General features: G+C 37.2%; 1 protein-coding gene across 1 annotated transcript in view; it reads right to left on the bottom strand.

Annotated features, from left to right (window-relative positions):
- Positions 1-16,921, bottom strand: part of LOC144645973 (uncharacterized) — a 140,293-nt gene that overhangs the window by 123,178 nt on the left and 194 nt on the right. Inside the window, 15 exon segments of the mRNA XM_078505487.1 lie at positions 16-66; positions 582-624; positions 2,561-2,625; positions 3,062-3,130; positions 3,959-4,054; positions 4,527-4,646; positions 4,787-4,896; positions 5,686-5,801; positions 6,197-6,277; positions 11,603-11,688; positions 12,701-12,793; positions 13,256-13,333; positions 13,687-13,776; positions 14,859-14,920; positions 16,676-16,861. Of these exon segments, the coding sequence (XP_078361613.1) occupies positions 16-66; positions 582-624; positions 2,561-2,625; positions 3,062-3,130; positions 3,959-4,054; positions 4,527-4,646; positions 4,787-4,896; positions 5,686-5,801; positions 6,197-6,277; positions 11,603-11,688; positions 12,701-12,793; positions 13,256-13,333; positions 13,687-13,776; positions 14,859-14,920; positions 16,676-16,784 (1,269 nt within the window). The 5' untranslated portion in view covers positions 16,785-16,861.

Below are 16,921 nucleotides of genomic sequence, written 5' to 3'. Positions count from 1 at the left end.
TTATAGTTTACTCACGGATTTTATTCTCTCCTCAATGTCATCCAGTGAAGCGTCAACAAGGGTTGCCTGGTAACGACATCAAAAAAATGGTGATGAGATGTTAATAAAGACAAGAGCAAAACAAGGTTACCTGTATTTATCTATCACAACCTTAACTCACAAACTAAAGGTTTTTTCTATCTTTATTTTCGGAATTTTGCAAAGATCGGGGTGTAGCTACTTTCGTAAAACTATAAAAGGGGTTTGCTCAGTAGTAACCTAGCCTCGGACGGAAAAGTTCTTTAGGCTCGTCACGCAAGGATGAGAGATTGCGTGACGTTCCAAAAGAACGTCTACGTAGGAGGCTTCTAGTAACCGTGAACTTTTATTGCTACTTTCGGATGGGTCGATACTTTCGAAACCTTATGGTAGTCAAACAATGTTTCACATGCTACACTGTAAATTATCACAACACTATGACTGACTATGGACAACTTGCAATCTGACTGGCTACCGTCTTTCTATCAAAGGTCAGACCCGGGAGCAAAGAAGCTCAAAAGGGAAAAACTACTCTTTTCATAAAACAGTATTCTTTTACTGACCTCTTTTTGTATTTTTTCGGCAACTTGATACATCTGTTCAAGCCTGAAGAGTAACGGAAAACAAAAAATCAGAAAACGCTAATAAAGAACAAGTGATGTCTTTCACAATCTGTTTCAGTCTTGACCAATTTTGACCATCCACGGTTTTCTACAGCTTTCTGGTATTGTTTTTTTGCGTTTTTCTGAAGATTGAAATTTTCAGTTTCAAACAAACTTATGACCAATTTGAACCTCACAAAATTGTCTAAAGGCCTGACCAAACGGAGACGCAAGTAGACGCAGATTGAATACTTGCGTCTTCTTGCGTTTCCGTTTGGCCAGGACTTGCGTGCACTTGCGTTGACTTGCGTTCACTTTGGGCGGGATAAAAATTTGTACGCAAGTCGGCGCAAGTTTTTCACCGTTTGGCCACCCACCGCAAGTCAACGCTAGTCTTGCTGCTTACTTCAAGTACTGAATTGCATCGCGCGCAGTAGCATCGAAATGGCTTTTTGACAACTTGCGTGCTTCACCGCGGTCAAACGTCTCAGGCAGGTTTTCTTTCCATTTCGCCGTTTTTTGTTTAAATTGAAGTGTTATTACGAGCAAGGATAGATAAAAATAGTTGTCGAGTGAAAGCATAATCTCATTCCCTCAAGTAAACCAGTGTTTTTACTTTTTAAATGTTTCGCATCCAAACCAATGGTGCTTTGACAAATGGCGCCGACAAGTCCAAATATCGCTATTTTCAAACACGTAGAACTTTTTTAGTAAAGCTTTAAAAAACTTAGTAAACCTTTAGGATACCGTTTATGTATCGAACTTTGAACTGTGAAAATTAAAACCTTATCTTTGCAGTACTTTTCTTATTTTTTGCATATTTCTGTCGTTTGACCGCGGTGGACTTGCGTGCACTTGCGAGTCCGTTTGCCCACCCAACGCAGTCTGTACGCAAGTTCAACTTGTGATTACCTTATTACAGGAATATAACGAAGAATTTTAACAACGCGAACAAAATGTACGCGTAATAAAATTAACGCGAATTGTCGAAACTTTATGTTAACATGCATTTAATTAACGCGAATTCTCGTGTAATGTGTGCTTACATGCAGTTAATTAACGCGAATTTGATGCGTAGTAATTTTTATAGCAACCTGCGCTATTTAAAAGACAAAACAGCAACGTCCAACAACAGAACTTGAGGTTTCATTCGGATAAACCATACACGACAAAGATACTTAAACAGACCAAATAGTGACTAATATTAAATAAATGGATCCAGGGATGAAATACATCCCATCCTGGCGCTTTTCACTGCCTCTGTTATTCCTGCAGCTTTGACGGAGAAGTAGATGTCGTTTAAACATTATTTTTTTGAAATTAAAGTGTCTTAAAATAACAATGCTGGATAATAATGTGATTTTAATTAAAAATGACGTAAATTAAGGTACATGAAATTAACGCGAATTTCTGAAATTCGCGTTAATTATATGTATCGTTAATTTCCTTGCGTTACCGTTTGGCCAGTGCTTAAATTAGTTTGAATCAAGCCCTATCTATGACCAGTCTAATAAGCCTCGCAAATTTGTCTGAAGCCCTGGCCAAACGGTAACGCAAGTGGACGCAAGTAGTCGCAAGTCGAACTTGCGTACAAACTTGCGTTGGGTGGCCAAACGGACTCGCAAGTTTACTCACAAGTGCACGCAAGTTATCAAAGAAGCCATTTAAATGCTACTGCGCGCGCTGCAATTCACTATTTGAAGTAAGCACAAAATTTGCGTTGACTTGCGTTGGGTGGCCAAACGGTGAAAAACTTGAGTTCACTTGCGTGCAAATTTGATCTCAACCAAAGTGAGCGCAAGTCATCGCAAGTCAACGCAAGTGCACGCAAGTCCTGGCCAAACGGAGACGCAAGTAAACGCAAGTTGAAAACTTGCGTCCACTTGCATCTCCGTTTGGCCAGGTCTTAAAATGGTGTTACCCAGAAAAATGTGACTAACCTGGTAAGTTCAATTCTCAGCGACTTGTTGTAGTTATCCTGGGTCTCAACAAGCTTTGTCCATGACTATAAGGAAAATAACAATAATATTAAACTCGAGACATTTGAAAAACAACACACACACACACACAAGCAGCAAAAGGTACTTTTCAGAACCCTATCATGCGACCTTGTCAGTCATTGCAAAAGACGGTAGTAGTAAATGGCTGCCATAAAATGGAATGCGCATGATGAAATTATTATAAAGGTTTGTATGAAAAAAGTCGCTGGAGAGCAATTTGCTTGCAATCCAGCAACTTTTCACACAAATCATCTTAACTTTCTACCCACAGTTTTGCGTTTCGCAACATTTGGGTCACAACTCATCCTTTATGTAATTTTTAGGAGTTGTATCTTACATAATATAATTTAGCCATAAAGGAATATCCACTTACTTTCCAATTTGACTATAAACACATAAATAACTATACATAGTCCAGTACATGCCATTAACAATTCTTACCACTTCTAATTCCCTGGGACTACACTCAAAAGGAAACTCAAGCCAGGTTGCCATGGGGCCATACAGTGCCTAACAAACAAATGACAATAAAGCCATAACGTTATTTATTTATTATTATTATTATTATTATTATTATTATTATTATTATTATTATTATTATTATTATTATTATTATTATTATTATTCAAGGTAAACTGGATTTTGCACAGCTGTCTCGGTAGCAATTTTCCAAGAAAGAACACTGCCCTCACAAGAAGACAAGTTTGGAGTAATCAAGCAGATTTTTGACTTCAGATACCTGTCTCTAAACAATAACAAAATATTCTTTAAATGTAAAGTAAATAAATGTGGTGACCAAAACTCATCTGCAGTTTCCAATATTATTACCAGTATATTACTTTATAACCGACCAACCATTGCAAATTATAACCAAATGATATTGATAAAGCACCCACCCACCCCCCCCCCCCCACCCCAAAAACCAAAAGCCCAAATTAAGTCCAAATAAAGTTTTATATAGATCTACCCAGTAAACACTAACTTGACAGAGATTGACAACAACGGTAAGTGAAAATAGCATAGAGGTCATTAAATATTTTTTTTTTGAGAGTGAAAAGTGCAAAATATTTTGTTTGTGTATCCAGGGATGTAGCTAAGAAAACGCTAAGCCGGCTCATCAACAAGCACAGCTGGCTTTTCTGGCCTTGGCAGCTCTAAAACTTTACCTAAGTCTTTGTTTTCAGGTGAAATTTTAGCTGGATTTAAGTTCTCTGTCAGCTGGTGAAATAAGCTGGCAGCCGGCCCTTAGCTACAACCCTGTATTGTGAGTATTAGTTGGAGAAGGAGTGAAGAGGTTGTATTTTTTACTAAACCACTAGACAAGAATATTCGCTGTACCTGGAGCTCACGGAAGACCATTTTCAGAGAATGTCTAGAGGCTTCCATGTCAGGAAATTCACTGATGCGATAACGGTTGAAATCAACTATCAGCTCCTAAAGATGTTATGAATTAAAGGAAAATATTATACAGTTACAAACAACACAATTTTTTATTTGCCACACACAAAAATGATATTGTTGTTTTATGCGTTAATAACAATATTAAAATAACATGATTTTTTAAAAGTGACAAGGCAGCCTAAAATAAACTAAAAAGCTTATAATAGTTAGGCCTACTGGGATGATTTTGGAAGGTCAATAATACTCAGACTCAATTTTTGCTACACTTCATCTACTAGGAAATAAAGGAGCCGGTATATGATGTACAATAACCCAGGGTTCAAAATAAAACTACAGCTTTTAGCCTTAATTTGTCTCCTTTTTTGTCAAGGCTCCTTTTTTCCCGAATTGTTAATCACACACCCAGTCAATTAATTTTCGCAAGTAGTCTGTCTGCTATACTGCAGTTTATTAAGTGGGAACCTATCACTTCTATCCAATCCTATCTCTTCTCATTTCAACCCACCTTAATTCCCTGGACAGTCTTTGGGAACCTCTGTCTCTCCAGTTTTTGTATGACTCGGTTAATATCCACAACAAGCACTTTTGCCAGGTTGCAATACTCCTCAAACTTAAAAAGCTTTTCCTGCAAAATAAATTATAGGAATTATAAAAAAAAATTGTGACTGCAATTTAAAATCACTAACCACCAGTTACTGCAGATGCACTGGCTGTACAATTTGGAAAAAATATCTCTTTTGTTTTGTTTATTCATAATCTACTTACATTATCGTGAAGTGATTCTTGTACAGTGGGCTCTTTTGGAAATATTTCGTACAATGAAGAAACGTAGGTCATAACTGACTTTTCATCTGGATGGTCTGTGTGAGCCAAGTCTACCACAACAACATAACAAAAGTCAGTATTTTGTTTTGCTATTACTGGGCACATTGCTTTCAATGCATAGTCCAACAATTTTTTGAGGCAGACAGCCTCAGGCTGCCATTCAAAACATTGTCAAACAAAACATATACAAAAGTCTCCAGTTACATACTTAATGTGGCTTTTCCTAAAAAGATTCTTTGTACCTTCCCCTGCCCCTCCCACTTCAGTTTCTTCACTGAGTACCTGCCTCAAAACAGCTTCAAGATGTTTTTGTATTGTTGGATAACCCCTGGCAATTTTTCTAGTTGCCCAAACAATTTGCCAGTACTTATTTAAAATCCCGGGTGGAGATCAAGGGGTGCTATAAAAGTGAAGTGTCTTTCAATACACAAGACAGGCCTGTAGATGGGCCTTCACATCTACAGTGCAGTGTACTGAAACCTGTAGGTGATCACAATTTTTTTAAATTATTTTTTCAGCAAAACTCGATACTGTCGATTGCATCTACCCGTGATGATGCTGATCTGTGTCTATATGCATACACAAGTTCACTTGAATCATTTCTAGTGTAAAATTTTGCCGTGCTCAGTGTTTATGGTGAGCATTTTGAGAACAAAAGTTCGCATTACGGTATGCTTTACTTCAAAGTTTGACACCTGAAACGCAGACGTTAGAACGTCACGTGAAAACATATTTTTAGCGTGTGCGTTCACAGGTAGATGCAATCGACTGTATGAAGTCACCATCATGATAATGTTGAACCTGTTGTCATGATAGATGATCATCTTAAAATATTTTACCTTCAACATCTAACAGCCTGGGAACACCAAGTTCTTTCTCTGCCACATGAAATGAGTACTCCAGATTTTGCTCAGGGCTTGCTTTATTCAGTTTAGAAAAGTCCACAAGATCTGGCCTGTCATTGGATGCAGAGATATTGTCAATTTAATGTAATTATAAAGGCACAGGTTTCTTCTTTCCAACATGATGTGTGCTGAATGTACCATTAACAAACACACAAAAGGAAATCAGAACAAGGCAAAATGGAACCGTGACAGTGGTTTTGATATGTGATGTAAAAATGCATAGATTTTTACAATATTTTATTTCTCTTTTTTCTCCCAAGTTTTAGTTTCGATTGAGGACATATATCAAGCACTTGTGAGAGTTGTGGTCAAATATATTCTGCTGTGCTTTGTATTTTCAACTCTCTTATTGGTGTTTGAAAATATGATGAAACACTCTTTTGTATGTTTGACACATGTATATGTTGATACATCACTTTCAATGACTTTCTTTCACTTTAATTACCTGTATCTGTGAATGATTGCATTGAAAGCTAGCCCATCTTTCCATGACGATGTAAAGTTTCCAACTGCAACTGATGGGTACCTGAAACAAAACAAAACCTCACTCTGATATCACATTTCTAATAGCTAACAGCTTTTCAAAACTTGTTTCCATTCAATTAAAAAAAATATCAACAAGCTAAGAAATACGTATTATTTTCAAACTCATGCCCAGTCCTCTTTTTGTGCTCGGCGCGGAAAGGTCAATTTTGTTAATTAAAAGATTCTCATTATTTATTAATATTTTTAACTTACTTTGGCAAACAACCAGCCTTGTAAAGTAAACCTTGCCAACTTCAACCAAACATTGACATATCCAGTACTCTTATACTTACATGTTATAAAAATTTTGGTATAACCATGCTAATTAACCAAGCCTACTAAATTATACAATCAGTGATGAAAACCAATCACATTGCAAGAACGTTTGTTGTTTTAGACAACCAGATTTTAAGTGCTACCGACTGTAATTTTCAAGAAAAAAATTTCAAAACTGCAAATTCGCATTTCTTCATATTCAGTCAAAAGAAACTCTTTGGTGAACTATTTACGAAAATGACATTTAAAATTTTCAAATGGTTTTTATATTTGAGAAAATCGGCAAAAGGTGAAATGCCGTTTTCGCGTCCCTGCCGCCATAAAATTTTGTCGAATTTTTGTGGGTATTCAAAACACTCGTACGGAAAGAAGGTTGAACGTATGAAATTTATCTTTGGCAGGTATGCAGGGCATCCAATATACTACACAGAAACCTAAAAATATTGCAAAACGATGCAATTAAACAGACCTTTCTGAAAGCCCGAAAATTGGTATTTTGAGCACTTTTGTAAACACTTGAAACAAGGGTAACTTTGGTGGCAAAAATCGTGTCCTGGTACATCGAAATTTGGAATAAAAAATAGATCGACGTCAAGTACTATTATGGTACTGTAACATATAAAAAATCCAGCCCGGGCAATTGAAAAACCACCCGTTGAGCGAAGTAAACGCATAGTGAATATTTCATGTATTGACTTCAAAAATTGTCACGGTCACGCAACACTAGTAAACACATTTCGATTGGATTTATTCAATGTGTTTTAGTTTTGCTCACTTTGGCTACAGTTTATGCTCGAATATAAAATCTATCTATCTTATGTTTTATTTACTGTTTTGTATTCATATCAAAATTAATTTTAGAGGAGGGGATAATTGATCTGACCGCAAAAATACAAAGGTCAAGTTTCGTGTCATATTTTAATACATGTACCGACTTTGCCGCTCGCACTGTGTAACTCGCACTGGGAAAGAAATAAAACAATTCAAAGCGAAATGTCTTCACAAAGTAGTCTCGAAGCGTGTCATATTTTATCCTAGTGGTTCTGTTTCATTAAATTACTAACTATTTAACACTGGTAAAAGTTACTTTTAGTTCCGGCTGTATCGATTCTGTAAAGTTTTTCGAATACCTAATCAGTCTGTGTGTCAACAACATGAATTTTGCAAATACAGTATGTGTTCATAAACAAGATGATCTTATCGACAAGTGTATCTATAGGAGAACATCGAAAAATGAAGTAACTGTGTTCAACTGTTTGTATTTCCTTTTAAGAGTGCGGGTCCTCGACTTGATATTATACGCCAGAACTGATACATGTACATGTTTACCAAGAACTGCATGAACTGGAATTAGATGTCTGTCTGAATGTCTGTTGATTTCCTGTTTAACAATAACAATAAAAAAAACACTCTTGGCTATAAAGCAAAAGATACTATACCACCAGCTTACCATACATGTCCAAACATAACAAGTAACGATTCTCGGCTGGTTGAGCAACGGAGCAAATACCAAACACATTCGAAAAGGCGATCTCCGCAGCCGTTGTCAGCCGTCGTCACGCTCTCCACTGTTCCAAGGCTGCCTGCCTTTCTCCCGTTTGTAATTTTTACACAAGTTCTCTGTCTTTTTACCGCATTCACAACCAATCTCGACTCACTCTTTTTACCTCCAGACTCTTAAAATCAAATTCGATCCTTTGGATAGCGGGGAAAGGGAAGGTTATATACGGGTGTTGGGGGGGGGGGGTATGGGGTCAAGGTTTATTTTGTCATTGATCTTATTGTCCCACGAAGTGACTGACCAGATTACCAGAATTGCAGAAGTAATCGTTACCTTAAGGTTGCTATTTTTAGCGGCTACTAATTTTAGCGATTTTTCTGAGCAAGATTTAGCGACTATTTAATTTAGCGATTTCAGAATTTGTTTTTTTAAACCAGGCCCTTGTGTGGGAAATGGTCTAGGCAAACTCTCTTTCGAAGAAAAAAATGTGGCAGCTACAATTCTTTTGCAATGAACTTCGACTAGCTGTTCCTGTTCCACAAGTGAGGAAAAGGGCTCCTTATGTGGTCCTGTTGCAAGAACTTGTCCAGGAATGTAGTTGCATGAATCGGGACCAAGTTAAGCTCTTCTTTCGTCTGCAACTATTAAAAGCAGTGGCGGATCAAGGGGAGGAGCCCTTGGGCCCTGGTCTCCACATTATTTTTAGGCTAAACCGAAGCCCACGGGACCAAGAAAAATCATCTTCAAGAGCTAATTTCAGGTCAGCACGATTGGGGTCCCCACCTTCCTAAAGGTCTGGATCTGCCACTGTTTAGTACACATAAGCTAGCTCCTAATAAATTGTCCAATACAAAGTGTCGTCGTACTAGCCGTGCATTTAAAATTACTGTTTTATACACCTCGAGTGAGTTCTAGTACACGCATCTCCAAGCTACGTGAGATCCGACAAAGAATTGTGCCAAAGTCTTCCTAACGGTGTGTGGCCCTCTGCATTTAATCGTCCCACATATCCTAAAAGGCAAGGGGCAAACCTTTAAATACTGAGAAGTGGAGACAGGAAATGATTTCCGACCAATCATTTTCTGCAAGGTTGGTCCTTTTCTTCTCTCTACTACAAGGTTTTTTTTCGCTGTTGTTTTTTAAGTCAAACCTCTCTTCCTGAATTCCTGTCCACCTCAGTGGGAGTCTTAGGGTCAACCCTTAGCTAGTTCCCAGGGTGATGTCAGAACAACATACCTCAAGGTTGCAATCTTTCAACGGCTCCTAATTTTAGTGATTTTAGCGAGTAGCAAGAAAATCGCTAAATTAAGTACTCGCTAAAATTAGTCTTGTTCAAATTTAATACTCGTTAAATTTTGGTACCCCCCTCCCACCTCCCCAAAGGAAAATAAATTAATCATAGTCGACATCAAAAACTCTTTTAAGAAATGGATATCGTAACATTGTTCTTTCTGACAATGCCGTCAAGTGATTCTGTTCTTTTACTGAACATTTACTTCCATCTTAGCTATTACTTTATGAAATACTGGTTTACACTGGGTATTTTTTTTTTTCTAGGGCCTGCTGTCTTTTTTAAAAAAAAAAAATCTGAAAATCGCTAAATTACATTGTCGCTAAATCTTGCTCAGAAAAATCGCTAAAATTAGTAGCCGCTAAAAATAGCAACCTTAAGGTAACGATTACTTCTGCAATTCTGGTAATCTGGTCAGTCACTTCGTGGGACAATAAGATCAATGACAAAATAAACCTTGACCCCCTACCCCCCCCCCCCCCAACACCCGTATATAACCTTCCCTTTCCTCGCTCTCCAAAGGATCGAATTTGATTTTAAGAGTCTGGAGGTAAAAACAGTGAGTCGAGATTGGTTGTGAATGCGGTAAAAAGGCAGAGAACTTGTGTAAAAATTGCAAACAAGAGAAAGGCAGGCAGCCTTGCAACAGTGGAGAGCGTGACGACGGCTGACAATGGCTGCGGAGATCGCCTTTTCGAATGTGTTTGGTATTTGCTCCAGTTGCTCAACCAGCCGAGAATCGCTACTTGTTATGTTTGGACATGTATGGTAAGCTGGTGGTATAGTATCTTTTGCTTTATAGCCAAGAGTGTTTTTTTTATTGTTATTGTTAAACAGGAAATCAACAGACATTCAGACAGACATCTAATTCCAGTTCTTGCAGTTCTTGGTAAACATGTACATGTATCAGTTCTGGCGTATAATATCAAGTCGAGGACCCGCACTCTTAAAAGGAAATACAAACAGTTGAACACAGTTACTTCATTTTTCGATGTTCTCCTATAGATACGCTTGTCGATAAGATCATCTTGTTTATGAACACATACTGTATTTGCAAAATTCATGTTGTTGACACACAGACTGAGGTATTCGAAAAACTTTACAGAATCGATACAGCCGGAACTAAAAGTAACTTTTACCAGTGTTAAATAGTTAGTAATTTAATGAAACAGAACCACCAGGATAAAATATGACACGCTTCGAGACTACTTTGTGAAGACATTTCGCTTTGAATTGTTTTATTTCTTTCACAGTGCGAGTTACACAGTGCGAGCGGCAAAGTCGGTACATGTATTAAAATATGACACGACACTTGACCTTTGTATTTTTGCGGTCAGATCAATTATCCCCTCCTCTAAAATTAATTTTGATATGAATACAAAACAGTAAATAATACATAAGATAGATAGATTTTATATTCGAGCATAAACTGTAGCCAAAGTGAGCAAAACTAAAACACATTGAATAAATCCAATCGAAATGTGTGTACTAGTGTTGCGTGACCGTGACAATTTTTGTAGTCAATACATGAAATATTCACTATGCGTTTACTTCTCTCAACGGGTGGTTTTTCAATTGCCCGGGCTGGATTTTTTATATGTTACAGTACCATAATAGTACTTGACGCCGATCTATTTTTTATTCCAAATTTCGATGTACCAGGACACGATTTTTGCCACCAAAGTTACCCTTGTTTCAAGTGTTTGCCAAAGTGCTCAAAATACCAATTTTCGGGCTTTCAAAAAGATCTGTAATTGCATCGTTTTGCAATATTTTTAGGTTTCTGTGTAGTATATTGGATGCCCTGCATACATGCCAAAGATAAATTTCATACGTTCAACCTTCTTTCCATACGAGTGTTTTGAATACCCACAAAAATTCGACAAAATTTTATGGCGGCGGGGACGCGAAAACGGCATTTCACCTTTTGCTGATTTTCTCAAATATAAAAACCCTTTGAAAATTTTAAATGTCATTTTCGTAAATAGTTCACCAAAGGGTTTCTTTTGACTGAATATGAAGAAATGCGAATTTGCAGTTTTGAAATTTTTTTCTCGAAAATTACAGTCGGTAGCACTTAATTGTCAGTACAGTATCTCAACTTGTTTGAATTTGGATTTCTGACTATTATAAGGAAAAGTGAGAATTAATCTTTCCAGAAAAAAATTAACACAGACTGGATATTTTATGATTTGCGTTTTAGATGTAAATTTATACACAAAGGTCTGATACAAATTTACATCAAAATTTATTCATACCCCTGAGTTACTTTCTGTGCCCACAGAAGAAGTGCATCTTTGGCTGTCATTTGTCCTTGTTTTCCAACAACTTCCACCTCTGAAATCTGCAAAATACAGTAACAAGGAACCATGTAATATATTTTCAAGCAATAGCTTTTGCATGAAACCCCTTAAGTAAATGGTTAGCAATGTATTTAAAACTCGGAGCTGCATCAATACGAAAATCAACTGCTGTGTACTAGTTGCCAGGGAGAGTGTTTTTGAGGGGGGATTTGACCTGTAGGGGTATTTTGCAGAATGCAGAATGCAGAACACAGAATGATGGTCGGCGGTTTGCTTGTGGTCAGCTTTTATTTGTTGGATAGGGCATTATACTATCGCCGTTCCTTCACCATCATTCCGCATTCTACAAAATACCCCTGCTGGGGAAGACTTGTTTTTAGAGGATAATTTGCAGCTTGAAAAGAGTAGCACTTACTTTTGGATTCAATTTTGAGTCTAAATTTTGAGCTATTTATAGCTAAACACACCCCTGCAAGCTATATATGTGCTGCAAATTAAATTGCTATAAGCCAATGTCAAATTACATGTAACATACAGTCTCCTTAGTATCTGAAGTACAAAAAGAATACCACCAGCGTCTTTTAGGTTGATAGATGTTACGTCATTCTTTAACATTTCAAAACCACAATAAGTTGGGGAGGTCCATTACATGTCTATGTTGTGGTTTAAATTTATCTTTGGTTCAAAATTTTTCAAATCAGTTTAAATTTTATTTCCCTTTGTTTCAGATTGTGATAATGAATTTGAGACAATGGAAAATAAAACACAAACTGGTTTGAAAAATTTTAAACCAGAGATGAATTTAAACCATGACATCTACATCCACATTTATGAAGTGGGGGTCTTGCAAAGGGGGACACCCATCACTGCAAGGCTTTGAAAATACAAAAAGGGTATAAACATGTATGTACATTTGTGTCATACAAAAGTTTGGAACTAAGATGCTGGAGGCTTGCATGTATTTCTATAAAGCACAAGGGGGTCTCAGGAGGCAAGACCTCATTTTTTCTAAGTTTACAGCACATGTACCACTCTAAAAACGTTTTATCTGACCTGGTAGTGTAAGATAATTGTCCATATTAACCCAAGGGTTAGTTTGGGACTGCCGTCCACAATGTCTTCACTTCGAATGTTCACAAGTTTAACCTGAAACAAAAAAAATTACATCAGGTTCTGAGTAAGCACTGAAGCACTTAGGGGAAGTTGCAATAGATCCAGTTTGTGTACTATACAGGAATTAGAAGGTGCAGTGGCCAAATGATAAATGTACTGGTCAGGATTCATGATCCACAGTTTTTTCTCTTTCCCCCCCCCACCAAACAACCCTCACCTTCAAGCCCAGCTAGTTCTTGTGCTATGCTCTCAGGCAAGACACTTAAACTTCACTTGACTAGGTGCCTTTTTCAACCAGGGCCCCTCACGAGACCCGATTCACATCTTGTGGTGGTAACTTACTTTTGAGTGTTACAATATAACTTCTTTGTTATTGTAGAGTTCTTTATAATAACCTAGAGTACATTATCCAACTCAATATTATAATTTTTTAAGTACTTTACTTATAGATTCACCACAGTAAACTAAAATGTATAGCTATAGTACAGTGTATACCTGCTGGGACTGAAGAAACTCCAATGCTGTCTGGACATTCTGAAGTCTGTGAAAACGTAGCTGGCCTCTTTCTCTTGGCTGAAAAGTAATGAAAAGGGATCTTGAAGCTTGATTCTAAGGTATTTTAACAGCCACGATATTGAGTAACGCTGATAAGAAATTGCATTCTGGGAGAACAGGAAATGCACGCCATGGAAACACAACTCTATAGAAACACTGACAAAATATTAACTACCAGTATTTCCTTTAGATAACACTCACACCCCTGAAACGTATTGCAGTATCTGCAGCATTAAGTAACTAAGAGATATTTTACAATAACTGAGGGAATTCTTGAGCGCTGATTGGCCAATTTTTATTGTCAACAAGGACAGACGGTTGAAACTCGTAGCTGACGCAATCAGCGAAGGTTTTGTCAAAAGAACACATACCAAGTTAGTTTTGCAGAGAAGCTCTAATAGTAGTAAAAGGTTATTTCCATCTCGAAGTTCCTCATAAAGATCCAAAATTCGCACATTAACCTAAAAAAGAAGATGGTAATAAATAAATTTATCTGGACAACTTTACATACAAGAACTATGGTACAGTACAGATATCTCTCTCCTGATTCAAAGGACCCATGACAGAAAACACTGTAACAAGGCAGATTGTGTTGTTCCAGAAAATATCATACTCCCCAAACAGAGGATTTTTGGGTTTTTACCCCTCCTCCCCTCTGGAAATTCCAGTTTAGGTTTCATGCTTCCCTTTAAAAAATTTTGGTCAAGACCCCTTCCCCCTCAGAATTTCCAGCGATCCTGCACCAGGAGGGTACAGATATTTTTATGGAACCACACATTTTGAAAATAATAACAAATAATAGATAATTAAATAAAATACAGAAAATATAAAGAGCTTTTGAAAGAAAGGAAAGAATAATAGAAGCTATTGTACCTGAACTAAAAAATAAAGAAAAAGTCTTATACTGGATTAAGATGTATGATAATCAAACCAAATTATTTTAATACATGTGGTTTTAGTTTTGGCCCGCATGCCTGATCAAATTGGCATTTCATGTGGGGAACACCTTTTAAAAACAAACCAGAATAACATACCAGAAGTTCCTGTTTTGTTACAAAATGTTTGTTCGTCGGGTTTTAATAAATATTCTTATGGCTGCAAATTTTGGGAGCTTAACTAATATATTGAAATGTAGGTTTACAGTAGTAAATTCAAGATCAGAACATATGAAAACTCAATAAAAAAAATCTCATTTTTTTAAGCTTTTCTTGAAGTTTTAAGACTTTAATTTAGCACCAAGACCCACAGCAAATTTGGCAAAACTTTAACAATAGAAGACACTTAAAATGCATAGATTCCACTCTTTGCTTATTGTACTGAAGTGAATTCAGATACATTATTGTGTAACCACAAATAAACTTACTAAAGCTTTAATGACATGGCAAATTAAATGTAAAATATGATCTCTTATCAGACTTTAGACGTGACAAATGTCCACATTAATTTTTGGAAATTAACTGTAGATAACGTTAGCAGCCTCCGCGTAATGTACATTGAAACTGACAACCTGCAGTAATTACATCACTGAAATTGACAAGCTTACCTTCTGAAGATGGTTGTTGACCCATTTGGTAAAAGTCTTTTTTTGAACGGCATCTCTGTGATCTACAAAAATTGAGAAGACCAAAGTTAACGCCATATTAAGTTATTAAAATAGCCAACAATTAAATCGACGAGATTCAGTTGTTCTCTTTTACGTAAAAATTGTAAATAACGGGCGTATTTACTTCTTCTGGTATTGATCCATTCAAAAACAACATAACACCATGCAAGACTAAAAGCTACTGTTTCATAACTAAGAAAATTTTCATTCACTAATTTTCACTGTTTATATTGGTCACCCATTTACGAAGCAATGCTTCTAAACTGCTTAAAACTAGTAGTTTACATGTTAATTCCGTTAATTCGACCACCACTATGCTATCACAAGTACATCAAATATTCACAGGGCCGCGGAAACAAGACGCGTACATTTCACGAGACCAAGCGTCTTTCTTAGCAGCAAGACACATGGAACATACTAATTACCTGGCTCGCTCCGCCTCAACTCGATCATAAGTTCATAATGATTTTCGTCTTCTTCTTCTCCCTCCCTCAACTCGTGGTCCGCCATTTTAATTTGTTACCTTGAATCTTCACTCGAATAAATGACCCAGACGTCAGATTACCCGTAAGTGAATAATGGAGCAACTCAAGGTCATTTCACTGCCAGTCTTGAAAAGAAATAATTCTTGTTCGCCGCCTTGTTTTGATCGCTCTGATCGATATTTGTAAAACCGCCTGAGAGAGGGCTGCAAGGGCTAGCTACCACGCCAGCATTTATACCACCATATTATTGATGCGGAAATTTTCGTGTGAGAGTTCGAGAGTTGTTGATTTTTATGCAAAGATAATTTAAATTCCGCCTCCCTCGAGGATCAAGAGAAGTGTGAACTGTTTTGCTCTCACTGTCTCGGCTGCGTGCGTGATGTGATTAAATGTTGGAGCGTTCTGTGACCGAGAGCAGAATCTGAACGGACGTATCTTGGCCAATATAATTTTCTGAAATATGAGAGCGTTCTTTGGGGTGTGGGGACAAAACAATGTTCGATGTGACCTCCTCCAATGTGGTATCATACGGTCCGATAAATTCTTAATTTTATGCAAATGCCAGACCAAACGGAACGGTTCTCGATTGATTTCTAGACTAATATCATTATATGTTTAATAATCAACTTTTCGCTATCTTAAGCTACATCAGCTGAGCTTCGTGTATTAAAGAGTGAACTCAATTTTCTTGTCGCAAATTTGGATCTGGTCATGACTCACGCGAACTTTAATTTTATAAAACCAAAACAAGTTTTGACAAAGATATGCTGGAAATCACAAAGGCGCTGACAGTGAAATAATGACACGATTCGAGTTATCAGTCGGCCGTCTTGATTCTAAACGATCGAAAGTGCGTGTTATTATGGCCAAGAACAATAACAAATAACGCAATATGACAGACAGTTCTTATAACAGTTAAGACGTCAAGTTATTTTCTTGCCATAAATTTGATGCAATTATACATATTTGCACCCAAAAGTACACTCTAGACAGGCGTTAGATAGCCGCTTTATATTAACGATTTTGCCTGTTCAATTATAATATTGAGCTGAGGAGGAACTTTGAAGAAAACAAAATTAAACAAGTATCGTGGCGTCCAGCACATGCACACACACACACGAACACTGGCAAAGGGTCAACTGGTACAGTTTTGTTAGCAGCGTTGCTTCTTGAACAAATCAATAGCAGAAAAGCGGAAAAATAAGACTCTTCCATTTAAGTTAATTGTCCATTAAAAATAGGGATGAAATTATGCACAAACAGCGCGCTTACCAGCAATTTTACACACGGCTCTGTCAGCAACGTTCGACGGGCTTCGAGTTCCAGAACGCGACCTCGGCCTGCCGTGTATCGGAGTGCTTGGCCTAGAAGACCTAGACATAACTAACAGCGTAATGTGGTAATATCTTCATCATCTGCTCAGCCAAAAAAGAACGAGTGCTTGTCACACGGGCGAATCTTGGGTTTGGCATCATATCCGACGACCAGAAATTTCCACATGCAAATAAAATTATAAAG

Source organism: Oculina patagonica, chromosome 3 (genome assembly GCF_052425735.1).
Source record: "Oculina patagonica isolate OP01 chromosome 3, crgOcupat, whole genome shotgun sequence".
In the NCBI taxonomy this organism is placed as follows: domain Eukaryota; kingdom Metazoa; phylum Cnidaria; class Anthozoa; order Scleractinia; family Oculinidae; genus Oculina; species Oculina patagonica.
Note: the sequence above shows the minus strand (reverse complement) of the source record. Positions and strands in the feature narration are given on the sequence as shown.